General features: G+C 38.7%; 1 protein-coding gene across 1 annotated transcript; it reads right to left on the bottom strand.

Annotated features, from left to right (window-relative positions):
* Positions 1-1,256: 1,256 nt before the first annotated feature.
* On the bottom strand, positions 1,257-13,833 carry LOC5567242 (BAG domain-containing protein Samui). Its single transcript, XM_001651623.2, has 3 exons — positions 13,351-13,833; positions 5,203-6,303; positions 1,257-2,318 (listed from the first exon to the last, which is right to left on the bottom strand). Exon 2 carries the CDS (start codon positions 6,289-6,291, stop codon positions 5,305-5,307), a length of 987 nt encoding a protein of 328 aa, XP_001651673.1. The 5' UTR covers positions 6,292-6,303; positions 13,351-13,833; the 3' UTR covers positions 1,257-2,318; positions 5,203-5,304.
* Between the last annotated feature and the right edge of the window lie 13,139 nt (positions 13,834-26,972).

Below are 26,972 nucleotides of genomic sequence, written 5' to 3'. Positions count from 1 at the left end.
CACTGACAGCAAAAAGAGTTTTCATTTTGATTTCATGGGTACATTTTTCTGCTCTCTATTTTGATATTTTAACCGTTAAAACGACCAAATTGACAACAAACTGAGTTATAAAAATCCGTGACATCACAACATCAAAATTAGTTGTCAATATGATCTCAAGCTTTGCTCGGGTAGCCATTGAATGTGCGTGGATCGAATTGTCAGTGATCAGTTATCTCCCGCTCGGCAGCAAACAGGCTATCGACATGATAGAGACACCATCTTCTATGGTGACAGAGGGCTCGATTGGCTTGTCAGATAGATCGGGCCCGGGACATCCTGTCTACTGCAAATCGCTGCAGTTGATATAGGGCATGTCCATTGCCTGGCAGCAAACAACTGGTCATAGGTAGGATGAAGAGTTTTTCGGATTTTTTTTCTGACAAAAAGCGGGAAGTTGGCCGCAAATGCGAAAGCTTTTCTCCATTTGCTTCTGCTTTGGTTATTCGAATTAAACATCTTTGAAAAAGTTCCAATTGTAATTTTTCAGATGTTTAGCAGTAACATAAAAATGTGCTCTCGGTACTCATTCTTGAGTGGAGCAAGTTTAGCGTGAAAGTACAAATCGTTTGACAGTTAACGCCCCGGCATGTTGCCGACAGCGACAATCTCTATCTTGTACTATAATATCTTTTGTATACATCCATTTTAAAAACTGCTTCCAACCGTTGATCCACTACTGGAACACGACGGCTGGTGCAATGGAGCCAATTTTTTACGTAAACTTAATTATTTATATGACTTTTTGATAAGATAAAAAGCTGAAATTTGACAAATCGACTAAACTAGAGGCGATCTATCCACCAAAAATAGCACATGTCGTTTTTATCGACAAATGTACGTTTTATTCCATAGTCCAATCTACTGGTACATTACAACCATTGGTAGCGGCACCCTATATGATATAAAAAGAAAGCTCTCTACAAAATTTCAGTAAAAAAACTCTGTTTTTCGATTTTTGACATTTTTTTTTAATTTACTGACTTTTTCGGTAGTTCCAAAACCCAGTTATTTTTACCGAACAGATTGAGTGTGTAAGTGTGCTACTCAACAATGACCATTTTTATGCACTTGCCACATTTCAGAATATATTTCTAATTTTTCATCGTCGTATGTATTTAGTAGACCTGTATCTATGCCTCGAGGTCGCAACAATCAGCTAAACAAGTAAACTAGGAAGTTTCGAAGAATTCTACTTCAACAATTGCCAAAAACACTTGAGTTGTCCACTAAAACTGAAATGTGTGTGTGTTTGTGTGAGTTTTTATTATTCTGGGTTTCGCTGCTTCTTCTTGCGATTTTAATTAATTGGATTATATTTGTTGTATTAATTTACTCTCTCGACTCTAAACAAGTTTAATCTTTAAATATAAACTATACCATATATAGTATTTTACTCCTTACACATGTATCATCAACTCTTCCGATTTCATGTTTTATACGCTTCGTTTCAGTATTTTCTGTTCTTATTACTCTTCTAAGAAATTATGCATCATTTAAATTAGTGTTTATTACTACAGGAAACATAAAAAACATAAAGCAAAATATAAACAAATAAATAAAACTCTTGTAAACATTTTTTGGAGTCGGGCGATTTCTATACTGCATGTTTTAGGATCTGGCTGGCCTTCGCGACCTGAAAAACTGTGAAGTTACGTGCGAAATGAGGGGGAGCTAGTGGCGCACGACAATGTGTGCAATGAATTAATGGTAAAATCCGGCGATCGAAAAACGCCCGTCATGTTGGCGCTCGCGTGGATGTACGATGGCATCACTGGATGAAAATTATCTAATAGAGATCGCTCTATAAAGCAAATTACTACAACAGCTGATGATAGCTCGAAAGTGCCTAAACGTGATTAACAGTGAGTGTGTGTTGCAATCAAGCGAATTATACAAAAAGTCTAAGATGTCCCGTAAGAAGCGTGCGAGAGGACGGTTAAAACGATTGAAACAAATATAAGAATGCGAATTGCAAAAGCTACCCGCTTGGTGGTGAATGAATTACATTAAACAAAAATTACCGCAAACTAAAAAAACGTTTTTAAATTTGGTTAGTCAGGTTTGCTCGTTATCTACACAGTTGCTTTCTAAAAACCTTTAATCAATACAAAAATTCCTAGTAGAAAAAGAGTTCGTCGTCTAGCGGTCAATGTTCGCAATCCTTGCTGAAATATATCTTCATTCAAAGAACACGTTGTAAGAACCGTAAGAATATATAGGAGCCATTACAATCGGCAAATAGCAGCAAAGTGTAGCAATTTTCTTGTATCTAATAGGGTAGAAGCACTAGATTTCGCCCCCCTAAACCATGTAATCGCAGGAATAATAAATTTCTGACTCTATTAATCAATATCAAATAATGTTATTGGGTTTATTCAACTATTCATCTATTATTTTAGGATGATCAAGCTGCAAAGTTATCCAAAACAAAGTTTTACTATTGAAAAAAGTATAATTTTTGGATTGATGGTGTGCTTTAATTTTCGTCCCCCCAAATTCAATCTTCGCCCCACCCATGCTCTAATCTTCGCCCCCATTAATTGAAGTACAGGTTTTCGATAGTTTAATCAAGTACTTATTATCTTCTCACTTTTCATCTTCACTGGTACTTATCCTGCCTATTTCCACTATGTCTTTTTCTTTTTGGCATTACGTCCACACTAGGACAGAGCCTGATTCTCAGCTTAATTTTCAAAGAGTACTTAGTTCATAACTAAATGGTTTCTTTACATAAGTTGCCATTTCTACAGTCGTACCGTGTGGCAGGCACGATGACACTTCATGGACAAGGAACTCAAATAAAAATTCCATTACAAAAATATCCTGAACCGATAGGTAATCGAACTCAGACACCTTCAGCATGGATTTGCTTTGTAGCCGCCTACTAACGAAGGCTATGGAAGGTCCTGATTTCCACTATGTATTGTTTTTATTTATTGCAAAGTAATTATTTATGCTCTTGTAGCATTTATGTGATATATGCAGGGTTCTGAATTTTCGTATCAATGATGCGAAATCTACGATTTTTCTCACGTAAGGAGAGTGCTTTTTTCGCTTCCTCACGTGAACATCTTTTATCGCTCACACTAATTTTCCCTGGAGCTACGATGGTGGATAACCGAAAACCACTCCACTCCGGGGATAATTTATTTTTCACTCCATCATATTTTCGCTCACCAACTGCTCCCGAGAATTATCACTATGTGGATAAAAAAAAACTAGTGCCGGCGACGGGATTCGAACCTAGTACATTGCTAAAAACAACCGCGATGCGTGCACGCTAACCATGCTACCACCCCAACTTGACGAAAGGAGTGGTTAATTTGGTGCATAAAAGCAACTGCTGCTTGTGGCGATGGATACAGGAAAAGTTCTCCATGGATCGGAGAAAGAGGAAACAAACTTCTCACAGCTGTGCAATTATCTGTTTTCGCTTTATTTTGTGGACGGATAAAATCGCAAGGCAGCTAATCGCTGAAAATTGCTGTGAGGGATAGATCCATTATCGTGAGAGTGAGTGAGAATTCGGAAGCCTGGATATATGTTATTATTCCCAGGAAGTCGAGAAATTTCCCAACATGAAATAATCCAATGTCAGAATATCGAAATCAACCCCGATGTGTCATACATTAAAGTTCTCCAATATTTTTTAAATAATTATATCAAGTACCGTTATTTCGGGAGAAATTTATCATATTCAGCGTTTTCAATAATGTTAGCAGTGCCAAAAACTGAATGCGGAAAAAAAGTACTGCGGTAAACCCATTAACTCATGTAGTGGTAAAAATAATATTTAATATTAAAAATCGGTTGATCATATTTCGTTTCTATTCCATTCTTGCTGAATATGGTGGGTTATTTGATTGACAATAATAAGTTCAATTTGTTCTTCGTCACAGACTATCAGTATAATGATGAGCAACAAATATCATACACTGAAATGAATTTTATTGTAGAAACTACTGAATGCATGGTAAAACTAAGAACTACACCAACAATTTTCAAGACTACATAAATCTGTTAACTTTTTTGAAGTGTAGTCAACATCAATACACAAGAAAATTTATTTATTTAACCAGAATTGCAATATTTATGACTAGAAATAAACTTGATTTGAACCACACTGTGCTGTACGGTAGGTGTCACGGATTTAAATGCTTTGTAGTTAATGCTACTATGGAAATGGTCACATTTACTGCACAGGATTTTTACCAGATTATGGTAAACTAAACAGATTTTAGTAGTCGGTTGAAAAACGTTGATGAAGTTCTTAATCCCACCTAATTCTAGTGGTAACGTCCGCGTCTACAAAGTAAAGCCATGCTGAAGGTGTCTGAGTTCAATTCCTGGTCGGTCGAAGATCTATTCTTAACGGGAATAATATTGACTTCGTTAGGCATAAAGTGTTTTTGTGCTTACCACAGAATAAAAGGATACGAAAATGGCAGCTTATGCAAAGAAACCTCTCAGCTAATAACTGTGCAAGTGCTCATATGAATACTGCTGAGAATAAATAGCTAAGAACAGGCTCTGTCCCAGTGAAACGTAATACGAAGAAGAAGGAACTATTCGGTACATTTAGAAAATCCTTTAAACTTCCTGTAACCTCCTGTAAACAGTTAATAAATCAATGAGTTTGTTTTGTTTTTCGAACAATTTCGAGGAGGGGCGAAAATTAATGCACGCACCACTGAAAGAACGTTACAGGTAGTTTCGCCAGGGGCGAAGATTAGAATCGTACAAAAACGTGCTTTAGTTTTCGCCACCCTGAAAAAATAGTTTAAAACTGGTTATAATTGCTGGAATAGTTGAAAAAATCTATTCGTGTCTCTTGCTGATGCATGTCTTATCAGAACTATTCATTTTTTAAAGATGAAATAGTTATCTTAATATGTTTTCCTTGCCTTTTAAAATAGACGCTTTTCTCAATGAACGCAAAAAATAGCGTATCATTTTTTCCACATTTTTATATGTGATTATTTGGCGGTTTAGAAGATTACTTTAATTAGTAACATTTGGAAACTAAGTATATTTTATTCCAATCTTTTATATAAGTTAAAAAGTAAAACATTTTTATTTTATTACAATCTAGAACAAGCTAATGTTCTACCAGGGGGGCGAAAACTAGGGAGGGGGCGAAGATTAATACATCTACCCTAGCTGTGTGTTGTGGTAGGTCCACTAATTGGGTTGAAAGGTTAAAGAACATGTTTGATTGGTTTTGGATTATGAAGAGGATCTTGGTAGAAGGAAGGGTAAATCTTACTGCGTCTGATCCGACTGCATCTGCTGTTGACTAGAAGAATTGGACGAAGAATGCGATAGGGAAGCACCGGAACCGGTCCGGTCAGTCGTCCCGTTAGGCACCTGCTGATTTTGATCGCTATTCGAAGGCGCACTGGAATCTTTTGCCGATGCTGCGGCGGCTTCCGCTTTGGCCTCCAGTACGGCAATGCAATGGTTTATGCTCTTGATAGCTTCCTTTCGGGCGGATTTGATTTGGGGTTGGTCTTCGGCATCGATGGAATCCAACTTTAACAAGTTCTGCGTCAACATCTCGTCCAAGTAGACGTACGTCTTGTCCTTTTTACCTTCCTTGTTGCCCTCAAACTTTTCCACCTGATCGAAGATTTGCAAAACGTCCCGCTGAATCTTTTGGATCTTACTAATCGGATCGTTAGCTGTGGGGGGAGGTGGAGGAGTAGCTTTCTTCGGCTGCGAATCTGTCTGATCATGGGCAGCAGCCTGTTGCTGTTCCTGCTGGTATTGTTGGTACCGCTTGGCTTGCTCTTGTTGGTATTGCTGTTGCTGCTGCTGTGCAGTCGGAGGCGAAGGAGTTTGCCGTGGCACAGACGACCCCCGAGGGGTTTGGGTTTGCTGCTGGGGCTGCTGTTGTTGCTGTTGTGTCGGAGGCACTGTGGCTGAAGATTCTGTGAAGACAGGAACTTGTCTAGCTGGTGATGCTTCCCGAGCCGGACTGGTCTTGTTGAAAATAGACGAGTTTGGGAAACTCCGCACCGGGAAGTCACGCGTTCGTTCAAAAAGAGACGGCTTGAAGAAGTCATTGTTATGCGATGGCATTCCCATTCGTGGCATATCCATTCCTGGCATCTCCGGAATCGAACTGGACGAAGAGTTGTTACTGGGTTGAGTTTCCGGTATCTTGTTCACCAATGGCTCCGATCGTCCCTCGACAAATATCGGAATGTGCCGCACCGTAGGCTGAGATTGTTTTTCCTGTTGAGACATCGTATCACTGATCTGCAAAAGAAAACGGGAACGATTACATCACAGACCTTCATCAAAGACTTTCTTGTTCTCCCACACAAATTTCCAACCAATTTCCTAGTTTAGACGACTAATCACGCTTTCTCTTCATTCAAATACCGTCGTGGAATCAGAAGGCCGACTCCAGAGGCACGTCCCCCGTCAATTGGTATATGTGTGCCATCGCACAGGAAGAGATGGAAGGAAATAATTGTGAGATTCCTTGAAGAGGGAAACAGCGTATCAAAAAAAGCACTGCAAAACGCATGAGCGTAGAGAGAGCCTATAGTTCATTGCCACAACTGGTTAAGAATAACAGAATGTCTGGAAGATTCAGGCTTCTGATATCATTTTCACTTATAAGTGTTTACCAAATCGCAGTCGTGCGAAACCGGCACAGTTACATATCAGATGATAAGTAGTTCCATAATAGGATTAACAATGCTTCATTGCGAACTAACTCATCAGCCAATTCAATTCCAACGATTGTAGAATGATCAGGTACCCATACAAGGCTTACAGAGTTGACTGAACTCAGTTTCTTAATTTGAGTTTGACAAGCGATAACGAGCCTCGACCTTGTGTTGACCGAAGCAAAAGCTTTTATGAAATCTTGACTATCTAAATAAAGTAAAAGTATATGACTTTACCCATTACGTGCTTTTGAAATGCTTATTGCACTTCACACTTAAGAGCAAGTATTTCCGCCTGAAAAACGGTGCAGTGTCTACTATGTGAGAAGAATTTATCAAGTCTTAGCTCACAAAAATATACACCAGCACCAGCTCTACCTTCATGAAGGTAACCATCAGTGCAACATACTATATTATTTGATGTACTTCGTTACAAATTATCAGACGTCCATTCTTCCGGTGAAGGGAATTGTGTGGTAAATGTTCTATAAGGAAAATGACAGGAAAATGATTGTGAGATCAATTGGAGCAAGGACAATTCGCCAAAAGTGGAAACAACAAATTCACAAGTAAATCCAGTAGTACTGGACCAGTACCCATAAACGGTAAGAGCAAGAAGAAAGTGCTTGTTGTTTGCGTATACTATAGTAGTGCAATGTTGAAAAGAGTCTTGAGCGCTGTCGTGAGAGTCGTAGTGAACGCGCCAGACTTCGCCATTAAGCACATCCTTTGGAGATGGCCCAATTTTGATTGAAATGTTCTCGAGAATTCTCACTTCGCCCTTTTGCCACCATACAAGACATTCATATGCCAGTATTGGCCGAACAAGCTTTCTTGACTCTGAAATCAATGTGAGGTGTCCGAAAAAGTTTGGAATCTAGAATGACTCCGACGTACTTTAGGGGTAAAAAATCGATCATTTTGACTCGAGAATAACTTATGAAAATGGCCTATACGTGCAAAAACGCAACTTATTTGAAAAACTTTAACTCCGAAACTGTTTATTCTAGAGAAAAATGATCTATGAAGAAGTTGTAGTAAACCGTTTGGCCTACAAGAAAAAAATATACACTGAAGAAACATTTTATGTTTTTCCATGACAAAATTCAAAAATAGAACTTAAATTTTCAATTACACAAATACTCCATTTTTATTATTTTTTAAATTTTTACCATAGAATCTTGATAGTATACAGATGTTTGGGACAAAGTATCATGAAAATAAAACTCAAAATACAGAAGATATTTAAATTGTTAAAACTACTCTAATTTTGAGCGATTTCACCTGGTGCTTAACTTTTTTGCCGGTAGTGTGAAAATTTTCAAATCTTGTGATAATGAAATTGAGTATATTTGTAGTTCACTGCCAAAATTTCATGCCGATTGCTAATATGGAAACAAAGTAACAGCATGCCAAAGTTGAGCATTTTGTATGAAAATCGGCTTTCACTACTATTATTCTGAACACAACTGTATATCTCTAGTAAGGTACCGTGGGGCAAGTGGGTAATGGATTTCGCATAGTTGGGATTCTTTAAATCCTAGAGACTTTAAATTTAAACAAAAGAGGTCGTGTATATTTTTTAGCTTGACTCCCGTCAAATGTATGCAGTGTGCTGAAATTTATTTTTATGGAAAATTGAAGAAAAAAGTACAGATAAAGTTTTTGAAATATGTCTCCTTACATTTCACTTGCCTCACAAGTGGGGCAAGTGAAAATTTGTCGTTTTGAACAATAAATTCAAAAACTAACAGTTATATTCACGACTTTTTATACCTTTAACATTTGTTAAGGCGTGCCAATGAACAATAACATAAGTAACATGTAAAAGAAATATTCTTGTTATTTGCATTTTTTTCTGTTCAGTTATGTTTATTGAAATGATTCGACAACATTATAACTGCATCATTTCCAATGTTAGTTCTTACATCATGAGACAGCAATTACATTTCTGCTCTGTAGAATTTACGCCGCTTGTTATTTGTTAAGAAAATCGGATATGACGTCGCACAACACTTGGGGATACATAGACATTCCACGAGATTTCCTTGCGTTCTCTTATATTGGAACTTTTCAATCAACGTCTTCCTTTTGATCGGCTGTCCGAAGTAAACAAATTAATATCGAAATGTTTGGCAACCTTTTTTTAGAGAAGTTCCATGATTTGGCCATGATAATAGTTTTTTTACGCTTTGGGTATAGTATTTCTTGAATTATCAGCACGTTCTGTTGTTCTATGATGAACCTTGTATACTTCTTCTTCTTCTTTCTGGCGTTACGTCCCAACTGGCACAAAGCCTGCTTCTCAGATTAGTGTTCTTATGAGCACTTCCACAGTTATTAACTGAGAGCTCTCTATGCCGATTGACCATTTTTGCATGTGTATATCGTGTGGCAGGTACGAAGATAGTATATGCCCTGGGAACCGAGAAAATTTCCTTTACGAAAAGATCCTCGACCAGTGGGATTCGAACCCAAGACCCTCAGCATGGTCATGCTGAATAGCTGTATACTCAGAGGCGTCGCGTCCACATGTGCAACATGTGCACTGCACAGGTGGGAGCTCGTTCATCCTAGACACCTACCAGTATGTACTACTTTTAAAGTGCAATTCGATAATTTTCTCAATAAAATTAAATTTATTTCTTTTCAATTATCTCTCATTTATAGCTTGCAACGGAATTGTCATCTAGCAAAATATCTGTTGTTAAATTTTTGCTATGCAAATTAAATGAAAAAGCTGTTTCGTGCAACGCACGATCTGGGACCTAAGTTTTTCTTCGCGCTCATCGCGATGCACGCTACACTTTGTTGCTGTGACGTTGAAAACCAACGCGTGCACTCTCATCGGGAAACGCGCTGCCTTGTATCGTACACGCAGTTCGGTCTATGTGGTGGAAAGAATTTTGAACTGCAAATGCGAGTGTGTAAGTAGCCAAAGCGTAAACTCTGGCCGGTGCACAGTCTTGTCACATCAACCAACTCGATCAGTGCAAGCGTGCGGATGAGAGAGATAAGAGAAAAATCAATCTACGCGTGCTCTTTATTACCCTAGCGCCTTCAGCATTACCACGCTTGGGGTATGAAAGCAGGTCAGGTGCGATTTGTCAGGCGGCAGTCGGTAGGATGTTTTTTTTTCAAGCTTGGCACTCTGTACTCGCGCTGCTATTTTCTGTACAATACTGGTTAAAAACCTCGCTTTTAACATACAATATTAGCACGGTGGTACTTGCAAGCGATAGTCAATCGGATGACAACCTGAAAATTAACTCAAGAGCAATTGTACCCTCCATCATCGCCAGCATCTTGACGCTTGTGGTCTGTTTAAAAAGCGAGCATGTTTCATGATGCGTGCCCTCAGAACACGATGCTACCGATCTTTTAATTCTATGTAAAGATATGTAAGCTATGATTACAGCAATATTAGCTAGAATCCAGTGCAAATCGTCACTTATGACCCGCATACCTAGAATTATTTTCATACTTAATTTTACAATTTTACCATAATGATGACTTATCCTTAAAATTGAAAAAAATGTTGATTGAGTTGATAAATTAAACTAAACAACTCGATTAGTCTTAAATATTTTGAATCTACTGAAAGATCAGAAGAAAATTGTATTTTAAAAAAAACGGTCAGTAGCCACTGGTTTATTAACTAAAAAAATGGTTCGAACCCAAGGTACCTAATAATGACAAACATAAAATGACACTAAATTATAAGTGCACAGGTTGATAATTAGACCACGCGACGCCTCTGTGTATACTTATAGCTATCTAAAAAGAAAACACAAATCCATTCTCTAATAAGAAACTTTTCACTTGCCCCACGTGATTAAAAAATTGACGGTGTTTCGATTAGGTTATTTTTAGGTCTATGTCGAATTAATTTTAAAACTTTTTTATTGCAGTTTAAAACTGTCAGAGGGGACAACTTAAAAGTGGTACAGAAAATTATTTTCCGCAACTTTTTTCCGCTGAAAATATTAAAATAAAATTGCACGTCGCCAACTTGTAACGGAGTGATAGTTGACAGGTTAACAATCTTTCGCTCTATTATGCAATAATGGCTGAAAATCTCAGAAATCTCTTACCTATCGTAATGTTCTCAATGGCCTTAAAGGTTTACGTATGAGTTTAAAACGTCAATTCACATATTCAGTTCAATATACCAATTATTTTCACTTACCCCATTTACCCACTTGCCCCGCGGAACCTTACCTCACTAATAGTTAATCATGTTGCAAAGTGGATATTGTGAGGCAGCCATGCACCTCCTTGAAAAATAATCTAGCATACCGGTATTTTTATGTTTGAAACACATATTTCTCCCGGTGAATTCTAAAAATTACCGGTTATTTCCCGGTCATTTGAAATCTCCGGATTTTTCTCACTTTTCCAGAATGGATGGACACCCTTAAGGCGTGCTGGTAACGAAAATGAAGTGCGTTGGAGCTCCCCTGTCAACGATGGATCATCAATCGGTGAGCTCGTTCCGTGCTTCTATTTTACATGTTTATCGTACAAACGGAATGAATGTTGCATTTATTTATTTGTTCATTCAATAATGATTGGTACGACACTTCAAGTATCAGCGTACTAAAATTCATATTCTACATAATACATATTTTAGGATACACACATTTACCTCTGTTTGCAATTTAAAAAAATAACTTTGAATAGTTCGACACAAGAGACGTTTTTTCCATAGACTTGTACAAGATTGTTTTGGGTTATGAAAGGGGTCTGCGTGATTCTTCTTCTTTCAGGCATTATGTCCCCACTGGGACAGAGCCTGCTTCTCAGCTTAGTGTTCTTATAAGCACTTCCACAGTTATTAACTGAGAGCTTACTGTGCCAAAGACCATTTTTGGATGCGTATATCGTGTGGCAGGTACGAAAATACTCTATGCCCTGGGAAGTCGAGAAAATTTCCAACCCGAAAAGATCCTCGACCGGTGGGATTCGAATCCACGACCATCAGCTTGGTCTTGCTGAATAGCTTGCGCGTTTACCGCTACGGCTATTTGGGCCCCTGGGTCTGCGTGGTCTGTGGGGATTTGAATTCTAAAACCTGTACCCAACTCAGTTATTGGGTCACCACACGCTATGTCTGAACCAGCAGATCGAATGTACCTTGGATTGTCTTTTCGCTAAAGTTCACTAATTAGGTTATTCTTTCATAATCAGAAAGTTTTAAAATATTCCATCGGTGAAATTTTGATTTTTCCATGTTTTAGCTATTTTTTCATATACAGCCTATGAAAATCAACGAAAATCACGTTTTCCTATACACATTTCAGCCCATACAAAATGTATGGGAAAAGTTTCACCGATAGAATATTTTGAAACCTTCCGATTATGAAATACTGATATCTGGAGGGAAAAAATCCGAGGTACATTCGATCTTTATAATCTGCTGGTTTGGGCATAGCGTGCACCAAGTGGCTCGGTAGCTTGGTTGGAAAAGCGCTCGTCTAGCGTACAAGAGTCCTGGGTTCAAATCCCAGCCGAGCACGTGGATTTTTTTCATTTGTCCATCTTTACCACGCGTAATAAGTTAATTAGTTTAATAACCATGCGGATTGGATTACCTAACAGCTCAATATAAGCGTCAATTAATGAACAAACTTACTTGATCGATCCTAAGTGTTTCGCGAACGAAATTCTACACATTTTTGCTCCAAACCAACTCGATTTTTCACTTTTAGTTGATTTCCGAATTTACAAAACGACGCAAGTAAGATTTGCAACTTTCGCAACCTAACCGCTAATTTCACCGCTACTACTCCAAACTTTGTATGGAGAGACAAAGTGACTTAACCACGGATCAAAACAAAACACTATTTGAACAAAACGACTTATCATTTTGTCATAAAACTTTTGTAGAAAATAATAGTAACTACCTAGTTTTGGAACCCGAGCAAAATTCAAACAATAAACACGGCGAAAAATGTTAAAAAGGTTGTTAATTTAAAAACGTTTTAGAAGACAGCTTGTGATTCTTCCTAATTAATTTTCTTAAAACCGTATGAAAGTTACTTAAGTCGATTTGAAAAAGTAAACGAGATATGCAGCATGCACAAGGCGTCTACTTACTTTATAACATGAACGAACAGTCCTTAAGAGTTTCCGACAAAACGCGGCACTCCACTTTCTTTGGGATTTGAAAGGAAACCTTGATTTCCCTAATGTAGTTCAAGATCTCCTGCCTAAATCCTCCTAATCCGGAACAATTGACCACGGTTCGCGGCACTCTATACTTCCTCACATGAATAAAAGAGCCTGGGCTGGAGGCTGCTTCGCTTTGATGCTCGGAAAATTTGTCCAAAACATCAAACTAATTGCTCATATCGATCAATTATCACAGACCGCAGAGGACGTATCACTGATCCGCAAAAGAAAACGGGAATGTTTACGTCACACTCCATTATCAGACTTTCCTGCCGCTGTTCTCCTACACAAATTTCCAACCAATTTCCTATTTTAGACGATTAGTCACCCTTTCTCTCTCCATTCAAGAACCGTCACATACAAACCACCAAAACAAACACTCCGTCATCATCACGCATCAGCAGACTTTTGGGAGGACCACTCTAATCCAAATTCCGCCGGAATCACATCCTACCTTGTTCCGATCGATCCAAGTAGGTTTCTTTAGTTCCGAACTTCCTGTTTCCAAAGCTATTCTTACACTCGAACGCTTAATCCTTCCGTCTGCTCCAACCAGCTGCTTCAAACTGTGGAAACCTCGCTCACCGACACACGAATGCTTCTTCCTCTCGGCGCACAACCACTACGACAAACCCCTCGGAGGAGATGTCGAGTTTGTTCTAGAACAGACAGCAGCTCTGCTTTTGCACTAAGTTTGAACACTGCCTTTGAAAATACAATTTTCCACTCGTCTGCAGTCGGATTTGAACACCAGCAACTGGTTCCGTTGCTTTCTTCCGGCGGGCACTGCCGTCGGCAATCGATTTCGAGCTGGATTCGCACTTTTTTCCGGGTTAATTTGCGAGAAAGAACTGCTGCTGGCACGCAATAATTTTTTCGCGAGTCGTTCGCTGGCTGGAGTTGTGCGGGAGGCGCTGCTGCTGAAATGAATGTGCAAAGGGGCTGTCAAAAGTTGCGAGTTTGACAGCGCCGTCGAGACAGCGGCGAAAAAGCAGCAGGGGTGATTTATGTCGTTTTTCTTTATTTGCACCGCCTGCACCGTTTTCCCACCGGTGTAGCAAAAGTTGCACCCAAACCGTTCTTTTATTCCGCAGGTAGCACACCGTTTCTATACACCCGATTGCCACCGGTGCAGAAAATCCTACACTCTGAAATAATGTTAAACGTAATTGGTTTAAAATTTAATATTTTTTGTCTTTTGCGAAATTTATACATGCTTCAGTTTAAGACATAAACTGTTTTTGTTTCATATCTTAAACTAAGTTAGTTTGGTGTGATGATAATCTTATCAGTATATTCATTCGTCGTCAGAAATGTTTATGTTTGCCGCCATTTTAGCGAGGAGAATTTTTTTTCTTGTGACCGGTAATACACGGTGTTTGCAAATTCATGGAGAAAACCCATTGTTAACGGCGCCAAAAAGTGATTTCAAGATCCCGCCTGTAAAAACCTATCCAAGCAGCGTCCACTTAACCGCTATTAAAAGCTACAGGAACCCAAATCCCAACGGAACGGGATGCTTTTTTCGTTGGTACTACGGACGGAACCTAAGTACTTTCATCAACGATTTACGGTAATAGCGATGGTAAGTTTCAACACCACCCATAACGCGGGTAGATCACCTTTTCGTGGTGCGTTATGGGGTAAAGATCTACCAATGAACCCTAGTCCTGACTGCTTCAAACGAAAAGAACAGGATGCTATAGTAATCAAAGGAACACTATTAGTCCTTGTTACATTTTAAACCTTGTTAAAAGTGACAAGTCTCGGTTTTCCAGTAGCCGAGAATGACCTTGAAACAAGGATAAAAATGAGTCGAAATCAACAAGTTGTTTTCTAATCTTTTATTTATTGTTCTCTAGTTCGAGGAAGTAAGGACTAGGATTCTGATGCATGGACAATATCGGTGTCACTTCCCGACTTTATCAAGGGATCCGATTTTGACTGATAAAGGGGCGTGCCTGTGGAGAGTGTACCCACCACACCCTTCAAAAGGTTTAAAAAGCGGAACCTTTCAATTAGAATCCTTTCCTGTGATCAAGTTAGGAATGACAACTGTAAAAAAAACCGAATACTTTATCACTTCTCGATAGTGACAAAGTAACACGACATGCACTACACAAAGGACACGGGATATACTACAATAGATCAAATGCATTTTAATCGTCAATCAAAGTAGACGTGTTTTTTATTCGCTGAAACCCGCGCGCGACTCGATTTTGTTTTAATTATTCTATTTTTTGCGTACGTCATGAACTGCGAAATTTGTGCTTTGGACGCTTCTGCCGACTCGGTATTGTGGACATGTGCGGGGTGTCCACGTAAATTCCACGCCGCGTGTATCGGTGTTACGGTGCAGCGGAGTTCATTGAGGAGGAAAGATAGAAAATTGATTGACTTCACCTCATATGTTTTGCCTTGCTGTGAGTCTTGCCAAGAACTCGTACAAGCAAAATTGGACATAAAAAAGCTGAATGAAGAGCATAAACTTCTAACAGAGCAGCTCCATGCTAATACAGAAGTGTTGCATCGCTTCAATTTAAATAATGAAAAACCAAGCATAATCAACGAAGCTTTTGAAGGACTTGAGATTCTGATGTCTGCAATAAAAAATGAGCTGGCTATTATTAACAAGTCAAGTAGCTTGGCTGGAAGCGTTGCAACTATAAAAAAATCATATAACGACGGTTCTTGACATAGTTGCCCAGAAAAACAATGATTATTTGACAAATACGTTAACATCATTTAAGTCCGATGTATCCACTGAGCTGCGGAACATAAATGACGATCTATGTCAAATAAATCAGCTGCAATTGGACATGGCCGCCACAACGTCTGCAAGTATGAACCCAAATTTATTTGTGGATATTGTCGACGAGCTGAAAGCATGGTCAGCAAACATGTTGTCTACAAAAAGCATTGAACCGTTGACACATGAGGCGTATCCTAGTTTAGAAGTTGAAATGGAAAAGTCCGAAGATACTTCAGGATGGCGTTTATTAGGTGACAAAAAAATATGGAAGGCCGATTGGACTTCATATGATGCGCGCAAAATGCATCGCGAGCGGCAGCAAAAACTGGCTGAAAAGGCCAAGCAAAAACGTAAAAGGCGGAACAGATTGCCACAAAACACACAACAACCCGCAAGGAGTAAATATATGAATAAAAGTCACCCGCGTCCAACCACCGTTAATGGAAGAAACTACAATGAGCCGAGCTACAACAGATGTTCCATCATCCATCAGAGAAATACCAGTAGGAACTGTTACAACCGTAGCAATACTAATGCCGCAGGAGATATTGACTTCAGAACAAATACTCCTATTCTAGACAGAGAATTACTAGCAGCAGCGAAGGAAAGATTTTCGAGACCACCTCCCACTTCGTATCGTCCAACCATAGCATTCCAGAGAGGAGAAGTGCTGAACCCGTACCCTAGCGACAGACAACCGAATACGCCACACCGAACAAATGCCGCACCAGCACGTTTGAATGGAAGGTGCTCCTGCCAGTGTTTTTGCCAGAATTGACGCACTTCACAGAGGAAGGTAATATTAGTATCTTAACACGCAATGAATGTATTGCTAATAATTTAGGCTATGACGAAGGCTCAAATGACTGCGGCAACCATTCGAGTTGTGATAGGAATTGTATAAATTTAATTGATGAACACTTAAATGAATCTGATAATGCAAGGCATGATGTAGACCTTCCAAAAGCTTCCGAGGCTCTTGTTTATTGTCAGAATTTCAATCGTATGAGAGGATCTTCAAAAATCAAGCAAATCCATAAAAACATATTAGCGTCATCTTTTTCGATCATATTAGGCACAGAAACAAGTTGGGACGAATCTATAAAAGCGAAGAAGTTTTCGGATGTGATTATAACGTTTTTAGAGACGATCGCGATTTTCTTATGTCACAAAGAAAATCAGGAGGAGGGGTCCTCATTGCAGTCTCTTCAAAATTTAATTCTGAAATTATTTGTTCTTCGAAATTCAAAGAGTTTGAACATGTTTGGGTGAAAGTAAATATAGAAAACGAAAAACATGTATTTGCATCAGTGTACTTTCCACCTGATCATGCCAACAAACATGCTTACGACTCCTTTTTCAAAAATGCTGAAGATATCATATCTGGTCTTCCCCCTGAGGTGAAAGTACACATATATGGTGACTTCAACCAACGCAATGCTGACTTCATTCCTGATTTTGAAAATGAGGGCATCATGCTTCCAGTGGTCGGGGAAAATGAAACGTTACAATTAATTTTCGACAAAATTGCAATTTTGGGCTTGAACCAAATTAATCATGTAAAAAATCGGCAAAATTGTTACCTTGACTTTCTATTGACAAACATCCAAGAAGATTTCTACGTTACTGAAAGTATTGCACCCTTGTGGAAAAATGAAGCATTTCATACAGCACTGGAATACTCATTATTTATTCACAATAACTGCAGACCCACAGTGTGCGAATATGAGGATATCTATGAATACGATAATGCAAATTATGAAAACATAAAAAATAGAATAAACTTAATTGACTGGCAATCACTGATCAGAGAAGAAAATAATGTCGAAAAAGCTGTTGATATATTTTACAGTTTACTAATGGAAATTATTCGTGAAGAGGTACCTCTGAAAAGGAAAAAACTTTTTGGTAATTCAAAAAATCCCATCTGGTTCAATAGAAATATCAGGAATTTAAAAAATCGAAAGCAAAAGGCTCACAAAATTTATAAAAAACATGGAAGTGATGATAATATGCAGAAATACCTGGACTTATGTGAACAGTTGAACATTGCTATAAATTCTGCACTTGAAGAGTATAATAGAAAAATTGAGAGCGATATAAAGTCATGCCCAAGAAGTTTCTTTAATTATACTAAAACAAAATTAAAATCAAACAATCTACCATCAAAAATGCAACTTGACGATAAAGACGCTAACAACCCGGAAGAAATTTGCCACCTCTTTTCAACGTTTTTCCAAGAAATCTATACGACATTTTCAGAAGAGGATCGGGACCAAAATTATTTTTCATTCTTCCCTGCCCCCTCAAATGACATTAGTGTGCACCAGATAAGTGTACAAGACATCTTATCAGGCTTGAAAGGATTGGATGCCACAAAAAGTGCAGGACCTGATGAAATCCCTCCAGTATTTATGAAGAAGCTTGCTGTTGAATTAACATCTCCTTTGTTTTGGCTGTTCAATATGTCACTAAAATCCGGCAAATTTCCTAAAATCTGGAAGAAATCATTCTTAGTACCTATTTACAAATCAGGGAAGAAAACTGATATTCGTAATTATCGTGGAATTGCTATAATTTCCTGTATTCCAAAGCTCTTTGAATCCATTGTTAATAGAAAATTGTTTGGGCAATTAAGGAACAGAATTACAAATGCACAACATGGATTTTTTAAAGGCCGTTCCACTTCTACAAATTTACTAGAATTCACCAATTATACTTTGAATGCTATGGACAATGGTAACTATGTAGAGGCTCTGTATACTGATTTCAGCAAAGCATTTGACCGCATTGATATCTCTATGTTACTCTTCAAGTTAGAAAAAATAGGATTTGATAAACCATCTTTAAACTGGATACAATCATATTTAACAAATCGGCAACAAATAGTGAGATATAATGGTAAAAAATCGAATCCTATCCAAGTTACATCAGGAGTTCCTCAAGGCTCACATCTAGGACCTCTTCTTTTCATATTATATGTAAATGATATTTCCTACATTCTTAAGCATATAAATATTCTTATCTATGCCGACGATATGAAGTTATTCATGGAAATCAAGTATGCTAACGACATTGACATCTATCTGAGTGAAATATCTATTTTTGATGAATGGTGTAGTAAAAGCCTACTTCAGTTAAATGTTAAAAAATGTAATTTAATTACTTTTAGCAGAAAGCGAAACACAGAAGAAACAACTGTAGTTTTAGGAAATCAAATCGTTGAAAAATGCGATAGGGTCAGAGATTTAGGCGTAATTTTAGACTCAAAACTCACTTTTATCGATCATTACAACACCATTATACATAAAGCAACAAATATGCTTGGTTTTATCAAACGCTTTGGTTCTAACTTTAATGATCCATACACTATTAAAACTTTGTACGTCGCTTACGTGAGGTCTATATTAGAGTATTGTAGTATTGTATGGTCTCCTTTTATGAAGACGCATGAAGAACGTCTTGAATCAGTTCAAAAGCAATTTCTGTTATATGCTCTTCGTAAATTGGGCTGGACATCCTTCCCTCTTCCATCTTATGAATCAAGATGCATGCTCATTGATATTCAGACATTGAAAAAGCGCCGCGAATTCGCTATGGTTTCATTCGTGAACGATATTGTTTCGCATCGTATTGATTCTCCTAACCTATTAAACAGTTTAAGTTTTTATACTCCTTCCCGGCAATTGAGGAATCGTAACTTGTTTTTTATTAATCACCGTCGTACTAATTATGCAAAATTTTCTCCTCTAAACCGAATGATGAGTTTATATAATCAACATTGCGAAACAATAGACTTAACAATGTCGCGTAGTAACCTAAGAATATACTTTAACTCTGTAAGATATAACAGTATATAGATTTAAGTGTTAACATGTAGTCTACTTTGATTGACGATAATAAATAAATAAATAAATAAATAAATAAATAAATAAATAAATATTGGTCGCAGTGGTTTATGTTCCGAACAGAAAAAAAAAGTTTCAACAAGAGCAGAATTCTCATCGAACGAACGTTGTACTTAATTCCATTGATACTTATTCTCAGATGTTCAGATCAGTGAGAGCTGGGGAAATGAGGAACTCCTGTAACCTAATGGCATTGCTGGCTCCGGAAGCGCCGTTTGGAGCACAGGATGAGCTATGCGAGGATCACTGTCAACCCTTGGAACAACCTGTTACTCCTAAGAAGTGCCGAAACAGCATAGATTATAAAAAGTGTTGTGATATCTCGCATAACTTATGATCTCGCCCTAAAAGCCATTGGTAACCACGTGTGTAGCTCGGTGTTTTCGAGCATTTGAATGGATTTTCACATTATTTAACAACTTTATACTGAAGAAAGGATCATTCTCGATCTGCTAGTGGTGTTGGTTTGGTTGCTTATTCATTCATTTGTCCAGAAACAAAGAGCTACACACGTAGTTACCAATGGCTTTTAGGGCGTTATCCCAGATTATGCGAGATATGAATTAAAAGCTCTGTTGAAAATGGTTAAGGAATCAATAAACGTACATGATTCATGTTTTATGTTGTGTAGCGAAAAATAAATCCGAGGGTAAATACACAATTACTCAATCAAAATATGTTAATCTTGACGCTCATACTCCTAAGCTATACAATGTTTCTGATAAAATAAAGTTATACTAAGTCAGTTTTGCCAGCCGGAATACGGAGCCTGGGGTCAACCAGGCGAATAGCGCTTTAGTGTGACATTTAAACTTCTTGGTTTAGATTTTTTTTCCAGAGTGTACACCCTGATCGAGCTGGGTGTAGCAGGTATTGCACTCTTTTTATTGTCGCGCGCCCACCAAATCGGAACGCGCGTGTGGGACACGCGACGTGTGACTCGTTCCCGACATAACTGTCATAATGACATGTGTGGCGCTGCATTGTAACGATGTTTATGAACACAGCGCACTATTTAAATATTAGTCGCGACGCTTGAAAATTGAGAAAAAATATATTTAAAAAAAAAGTTTGTCCTTATTTCTGTCGGATCCATAATATATGGTTCTTAACTGTCAGTGGCGTTATGGTTTTGATCCTTTTGGCAGATTTTGTTGTTTTCGGTAACGAACAAGCAAGATCTTCATTTGCGCTCATTTTCGACTGCGTGGATAAAATTGATTTGTTTCGGAATTGTTTTTTTTATTCAGTAAAAGAAGAAATGTTCTAAGCATTTATTAATGCTACAATAAATACAGGCTTATAAGAATAATAAAGAATACTGAGTATGTTTCATCATTAGTAGCTTTTACGGCTTATATTAAAAAAAGGAATTCTCTCAGATGTTTGGATTGCATGTATACTAAGTAAGTACTATATTAAAAACACTTGAGTTCAGTCAAATTTTCCGAAATTTGCTCATGGATGCATATTTTTAAAAATATTGACGAGTGATCGATATTGATTTTCCATTAGAATTCTATTCTAATGCAATGATTGATTTCCATTGCTCTCTTCGCCTTATTGCAAAAAAAAGATTCACCTTTTGCATCGTGAGCTAGAAATATTGCGGAAGTATGAGTTTTGACGAAATTATTAGCCCGAAAGATTGGATGAAATTAAACAAGTTCTTACAGTATTGAAATATGAAAATTCTGAATTTATTTAAACATTTTATATTCAGCCAGTGCTGTAAACACCATTAACAAACTATACAAAACACGAACGAATCTAATGGTTCCGAATCCCTTACAGCTAATTAAGAATAACAGAAACAGCTGTTCTATCTGTTTGAAGAATGACATTTTGTTTTGATTGACGCCTTCACTAATACTATCATTCGCTGTCAAAATATTGCACCGAAACCGTTCTATTTTCCGGTGTCAATTGTTCAGGGTGGGTGTACGGCTGTCAACTACAAACAAAGCTCGCCTAACAATCATCTCTCGGGCGGGCCGTCCCAAACAGCATCATCTCTCACGCGGGCCGACCCAAACAGCACAGGTCGAAACGCAGGCCATGCCAGACAGCAAATGCTGATGCATTTCAACACTCAAACAGCGGGATGCCTAGCAGCGTTGTGAGCCAAACGAATACACCCACAAAACATGAACGGTAGGCGAACCTCGTTGCGTATACCCCCCCTGCAATTGTTACACTCGCGCGGTGCACCGTCGGGAATAATCGAAAACGACATTAAATACACTGAATGAAAACTCCTGATGTAGGGTAGATGTACCAATAGTGGAGGTACTAAGCACTATTGAACTTCATTTAATCGCCTAAATTCAAGAAGCGCAATTTATGTACATGTTAATGTTGTAACGGGAAGTAACGACCATTGACTTAATGAGAAAAAATGTTTCATCGCAGTAATCCACGGCATGTCAGTGAAAAATAATACCTCCTCTATGGGGCTCTGCATTGTTTTGATTTAGTATGGGATTTTGACGTTTACTGGCCTTTTTGTTTACTAATTTTATGGAAAAGTGAGTGAGAAGGAATGATTTTTGTGCAGAGCCCTATGGACCAATGCACGAGTTCGTTATTTGGCGTTTTAGCGGTGCCGTGTTATTTATGTGACCATAGAAACCATATATATATATAGATTCAGAATTTTCATATTTCAACACTGTAAGGATTTCATCGATCCTCTCTCTCTCTGTATAATAACTTCATCAAAGTTCATATTTGCGCAATGAATCTAGCTCACGATGCACAAGGAAAATCAGCTATTTTTTTGTAATAATGCAAAAAAGAATAATCGATCACTGCCTTAGAACCCAATAAAAAATCAATGTCATCTGTTTTTGAAAAATAAATAATCAGGGATTTTGGGATGCATATGGGAACAAAAGGAAAAGGAACTGCTGATTCCTTTTTGTTGGCAAATGTTCTTTTCAGTCGAATTTTCTGAAATTTGTCCAAAAAATTATTTTTTTTATGTGGTATACTTTACCGAAATGAAATTCTGGGATTAAGTGTGTATACTGGTATACATGTAATCCAAATATCTGGATAAAGATACATACTGATACAACATACTCATACATCATAGTATCCCCTATTATATGTATGTAATCTTTTTTGATTGTAGTGTTGTTCATTTATAAATGCTAAAAAAATTTCTTCCATTCTAAAAGAATTCTTTTTGAAATAAATCCATTTTATCTGCGCAGTCGGAAATAAACGAAAATAAAGAGTCTTGCTTGTCCGTTACCGAACACAACAAAACCAAACAAAACGACCAAAACAAGAATGCCACTGACAGCTAAGAACCATACATGGATTGGTAAAAAGAGTGCATTACCTGCTACACCCAGCTCGATCAGGGTGTAGAAATTTCTGCACCGTTTGCGATCGAGTGCAAAAACGGTGTGCTACCTGCGGAATAAAAGAACGGTTTGGGTGCAACTTTTGCTACACCGGTGGGAAAACGGTGCAGGCGGTGCAAATAAAGAAAAACGACATTAAAAACACCTACCCACTAGTAATCCTTTATAAGAGAGATTCGCGGAAGCTGACATTTCTGTCAAAGTGTGAGCCAATCGAGCAGCAAGAGCTGTCAAAGTGTGAGCCAAACAAACATGCGTTATGTTTGTTTTGAACTTGTCTTCTTCTTCTGTAATCCGCTTGAAATTATTTCGGTAAAAGTAATTTTGCATGAAGCAAAATAAATGAAATATTTTTCTTTATACAATTTTTGTCAATGCGATTTTTAGTTGTTGATCTTTTCGACTGTTCATTAGTTTGGATATGTAGCTCATAGATCTATAACGAAACAAAATACACTTTTAGCAATGAAGAAGTCATGTCCGTGTTACAATATTATTCTCGACGCCGAGCAAAATCAGCACTGCTGGTCTGTTGCCAAACCATTCCATTTTACTTCCGCTTATCTCTCTATAAAGGATCACTATTGACTTCGCAGCACCAATCTGGAGTTCGCCGGTTGGACTTCCGAAGCAAAGTTTTGAACGAACTAACTGTCATTGCTCTGCCAGCTCGGCTTTTATCTCGACTGTTTTAGAAAACTGTCCAACATTACGTCGACGGAAGAAGTTTCACCACAACGGAGGATTTGTCAGTTCGAGCGCGCCAAAATCCTTCCGATTAAAAATGTGTTGGCGGCGCTTAAGGTGCAACTGTTTGCTATCCATAAATGATGATCAATTTTGTAGTTTTGGGGATGTGATATCGGTTCTACCGGACATAGATGAACTAAAAATGTATCAACATGCCTGTTGTTAGCAAGCGTATGATCCGGATAGATCACCGAATGATCGATATGATATAAAACAGAAATATTTTCTTTTCAACGATAGTTTGAACATAGATTGTTCATGGATGCCACGATGAGTCTATCATGTGTTACCTTAAGTTCGTTGATAAAGAAGAGGAAATTGAGCGAAGTTCTTTTTCTGAATTTTATCGGGATGCACAATACTACCCACCACCTATAGCGTAATTAAATAAGTTAATAAGTCCATGCTTTAAGCTACAGTCACCAAATCATTTTGTCGTTTTTCATACAAAATGGTCAAGTTTGGAAACTTGGATCTTGACTCCTAGAGCTCCGGCTGATCTGAAATTTCTACCGCCACTAGGAAATAGCTTGAAATTTGTGCACATTTCTCGCATAATCTGGGATAACGCCCTAAAAGCCATTGGTAACTACGTGTGTAGCTCTTTGTTTCTGGACAAATGAATGAATAAGCAACCAAACCAACACCACTAGCAGATCGAGAATGATCCTTTCTTCAGTATAAAGTTGTTAAATAATGTGAAAATCCATTCAAATGCTCGAAAACACCGAGCTACACACGTGGTTACCAATGGCTTTTAGGGCGAGATCATAAGTTATGCGAGATTTGAAACCTGTGATCTCGCCGTAAAAGCCATTGGTAACCGACTGTGTAGCTTGTTGTTACAGAGCAAACGAATAAATTTACACGTTATTCAACAATGTTACGATGAAGAGAAGCTTCTTCTCTATCTTCCAGTGGTGATAGTTTTCATCCTGGGCCCTTCATTTGCTTAGAAACAAGGAGCTACACACTCGGTTACCAATGGCTTTTAGGGCGAGATCACAAGTTATGCGAGAAATGATTTGTAAAAGTTTGACTAAATCTCGCTACCACCCAGCTATGTTGAAGAAATACTAAGAAGTATTGCAAATCTACTTCAGAGAATCAAAACACCATCTTTCTTAATATTAATCCCAATACAGCCTTCTACAATGTTGTTCGCTAAATAATCTTGTGTTACGCATAATATGAGTAAAATTTGTCGATGAAAATTGGTAAACTTTACCCATATTATTAGTTTAGTTGATTAACCCATTGTTCTGGCAGCCCTGCCGCCCCGATGAGACGTGAGATGTGAGCGCCCGTTGACAGTAAGAGGTGAGATAGAAGGAGAAAGAGAGATGACAGATGGTAGGACTGTCATCGGATCGATAGCATAAGTAAATAAAAATAACACAAAAATCAGAAGTAGTGAAAGGAAATTAAAGGTGCGAAAAATTCTTGAGCGCGAAGATTTGCTTTTGGAAATAAGTATCCTGAAGATTAGTTGTACCGAAATAGTTCGCCGAGAAGTGTTAGACGATTTCTACAATAATCAAAACGGATAGATTTCAACTGTAAGTAATAGACAGGATAGAAATAGAACATACGAAACAAAACTTGCATATCCCCCGTTTAGTGAGACGTCGACTTGAGGGTTAGACTTTCGGACGTTAGAAAGACAAGAACGATACGAGTTAACCTACATACCACGGGACTATCAGGTAAAACATAGATTAGGAATAAATAAATAAAATTAGTGAGATTGTTAATTTTATAACAGATAAAGGACGAAAGACGTTGACCACAAACGACAGCCGGTTAAGTGGATAGTACCACCGGAAAACTGTAAGTGGTTAGTGATTAGGGTGGACCAGAAAATACTATATTACATAATTATAATTTGGTAGGAATTTGTGCGAAGGACATTGTTCGGAAAGGAAGAAAGGAAGCCTGATTGTGAAGGCAAACTAAAATTGTAAGTGGGCTTATTTATCCTAAATGTTATGTCGTGAATTTGTGTAAATACTAAAATGAAAATTTATTATTTAAAATTGCAGTTTGATCTGCCTGAAATAAAACGGGCTGATTCACAGAAATTGTTTGTGCCGTCAACTTGATCCGAACAAAATCAAAAATTTTAGATCGGATTCTTCGAGATGGCTTCCTCACCTTCCAAGAACGAGCTAGGTTTGTTCTGCTCGATGTCGGAGTCAATGTCTGAGGACGTTGACTGGGTCCAATGTGGGAAATGTAAACACTGGGCACATTTTTCGTGCGCTGGTGTTGACCAAGGGATTGTCAATAGTCATTGGCTTTGCCCACAGTGTGTCCCTAGTAGTGTTCAGCAGCTGAGAGTTCCTGATGCGACCGACAAGAAGAGGAGTAAGAAGTCCGGCAAGAAAAGCGATGGAGGGTCCGATCAGGGAGTTGGTTCCGACGTTGATCCAGTTGAGAAGCAGTTGGAAGAGGAACAACTAGCCAAGGAGAAGGCCTTCGCGAAGCAGATGGCGGCGCGGAAGAAGTTACTCGCTCGGCAGAAGGCGTGGAAGGAAGAGCAGCTGAAGCAAGAACGGGAGATGCGTGAGCTGGAACTCCAGGTTCAACGCGAGATGGAGGAGCAACAGTTGCAGCACGAGCAAGAGATGCTAGATGCTCAACTGGCTGCGGAGAGGGATTTTGTGAGGAAGCGGGATGCGATCCGGAAGCAGTTTGCTAGCAGCGTTAATAGGGTCAACGCGTTGAAGGACCAAGAAGGCGCTGTTGGTGGAGCTTCGGCAGACAATCCGAAGCAGAAAGTGCACGAGTGGCGGGGAGCGTATGCCAAAGGCGATCCGCTGCGAGCGGAGTCAAAGAAAGTCGAGAAGCCGAAACTGATGAAGAAGGTGCGGGAAGTGGTCGAGACCGATTCGGAATCAAGCGACGAAGAAGAAAGCAGCGATTCGTCGGAGGATCGAGTGAAAAGTAGCCGTCATAGCAACAAAGCCGGCAACGGGCCGGGGCGAAGCGTTGGTCGAAGCTCGAGATGTAGCGAAGTTGGCGATAGGTCGGAGCGAGCCGTCGGCCGAATTACGAGAGAGCAGCTGGCCGCTCGAAAAGCGGTGTCGCAGCACCTTCCGAAGTTTCGTGGAGAAGCGGAAGTTTGGCCGCTATTCATCAGCAGCTTCGAACACACCACAGCGGCGTGTGGATTCACAAATTTGGAGAATCTGAAGCGGCTACAGGACTGTCTGCAAGGAGACGCGCTCGAGGCAGTTAGGAGCCGATTAGTTCTGCCCGATTCAGTTCCGGATGTTATTCGGGACCTTCG

The sequence above is a fragment of the Aedes aegypti genome, chromosome 3 (assembly GCF_002204515.2).
Source record: "Aedes aegypti strain LVP_AGWG chromosome 3, AaegL5.0 Primary Assembly, whole genome shotgun sequence".
NCBI classification, from domain to species: Eukaryota; Metazoa; Arthropoda; class Insecta; order Diptera; family Culicidae; genus Aedes; species Aedes aegypti.
The sequence above is the reverse complement of the archived record's forward strand: the minus strand, read 5'-3'. Positions and strand labels throughout refer to the sequence as shown.

What these genes read in the sequence shown, in the direction of transcription:
- LOC5567242 (XM_001651623.2), bottom strand. Translation starts at nt 6,291, where the DNA reads ATGTCTCAACAGGAAAAACAATCTCAGCCTACGGTGCGGCACATTCCG.